The 1731-nt window shown below is 43.2% G+C and overlaps 1 protein-coding gene across 1 annotated transcript in view; it reads right to left on the bottom strand.

The window, feature by feature from the left end:
* Positions 1-1646, bottom strand: part of LOC103729139 (DNA-dependent protein kinase catalytic subunit-like) — a gene marked incomplete at its 3' end in the record, with an annotated part of 3572 nt that extends 1926 nt beyond the window's left edge. Inside the window, exons 1-2 of the mRNA XM_008827134.2 lie at positions 1565-1646; positions 809-969 (exon numbers count right to left, since the gene is read on the bottom strand). Coding sequence (XP_008825356.2) covers positions 809-969; positions 1565-1646 — 243 coding nt within the window. The remainder of the gene's footprint in view (positions 1-808; positions 970-1564) is intronic.
* Positions 1647-1731: the final 85 nt, after the last annotated feature.

The raw sequence follows: 1731 nt of genomic DNA, 5'->3' as shown, positions 1-1731 counted from the left end.
AGATAGCCCTGTCCCTTTGCAGATGGTGCCTTCCCTACAGAGAGCACCCACAGGGCAGGGGCTTGGACCGCATGTGCATCCCCAAGTGGCCCTAGAAACAAGAACAAGGAAGGCTGCAGGCTGCTCCACTGGCACACATGAACCTCTCAACTACACTTGTAGATGCAAACTCAAACTTAGTTACTCTCCCTGGGCTAAATAAAAACTAAGCATGAGGCACCAACAGATGTTACAGACTACAGCTTCATCTGTGTGGGCTATAAAATTCTACACAAAGTTCCTGTCTCTGCCCCAGACACACCCCCTTCCTTGATTATCTGTTTATTGTTGGTCCTTATTCAGATAAAGTGGTCTTGCCAACACCCACAGAGGAAAACAGGTAAATAAGAATACTCTTGTACTATATACTTAGAACAAAATTCAATGTTGGTTGGAAAAAAGCTACAACCTGTGGTACTGCAGAGATGGTTCAGTAGGTAAAGCACTTGCCACACAAGCATGTGTATCTGAGTTTGAATTCCCAGAAGTGAAGTTAGACATGGTAGTGAGCATCTGTAGTCCCAAGATGGGAGGTGGAAACAGGAGAATCCTGGGAAGCTCATGGGCCAGCTAGTCTGGCCTCTATACTGGGTAACAACAGACGGTCCTAATCAAGGTAAAAGGTGAGGACTGAGAATCCAAGGCTGTCCTCTAACCTTGACCACACACACACACACACACACACACACACACACACACACATACACTGAGTCTGGATAAAAGTGAGAGCACGTACACACAGTGCCCTTCCACACACAAGGATACCAACCTCTCTTGTCATTGTCTTCAAGGTCTCCTCTGAATACTGCTCTATAATCTGAAGTAACCTAGGAAACTTCAGCCTGGCTTCAGAAGAGTTTAACTTTAATGCTCTCAACATTTTCTCCACCACAAGTGTCGGATATGCTTTCAGTTCTAAGGGATCAATAACTACAGAGGAAGCAGAGGAAATCGATGGTCAGCACATTCACTTACACATAAACTATAAATGTGACAAATGAAAAAATTATTTTTCCTTTTCAGCTCTATTTTCAGTATGTTACTCCTCTCTTTTGAGTTACTTACAATCAACAATCACATACATTTCTGTGTTTGTATCTGAAACATGAATCCTTCCATTACAGTCTCCATTTTTTGTGAAGCAGTTTTCATCCTGAATATACAGGATAACCATACAGGGCAGCTGACAGCTACAAGAGGCAGGCCACACGAGCTAATAACAGACTGCAAGCCAAGTAAGATACACAAAGCAAATGAGCCAGGCGTGGTAGCTCATGCTTCTAATTCTAGTGCTTGGGAGATAGGGATGGCAAGTTTAAGGCTAGCCTGGGCTACCTTAATGAGACTCTGTCTCAAAAACCAGGGGTGGTAGCTCAATGGTAGAGTGCTTGTCTAGCATTATCAAGGCTGATTCAATACCCAACATTACGAATAAATAAATAGATTCCATTTAAATGCATGTTGCCTGGAGATAGTATTATCTTTAAAAAATAAAACAGACTTGATGACATAATGGAATACTAACTTGAATTTCCCTTTTGAGAATCACTGTATGCCTTTTCTTCTACCTGGCAGAGCTGCTTGTCACAGAAATCTCCCAGTGTCATATAAGCACTGCTAATATCAGCTGCAGACCCATGACCCCAGGAAGAAGGCTGGGCTTCTTCTTCAGCTGTCTGCACAGCCTTGGAG

This window comes from Nannospalax galili, unplaced genomic scaffold (assembly GCF_000622305.1).
Source record: "Nannospalax galili isolate Female #2095 unplaced genomic scaffold, S.galili_v1.0 scaffold15610, whole genome shotgun sequence".
Classification (NCBI taxonomy): domain Eukaryota; kingdom Metazoa; phylum Chordata; class Mammalia; order Rodentia; family Spalacidae; genus Nannospalax; species Nannospalax galili.
The sequence above is the reverse complement of the archived record's forward strand: the minus strand, read 5'-3'. Positions and strand labels throughout refer to the sequence as shown.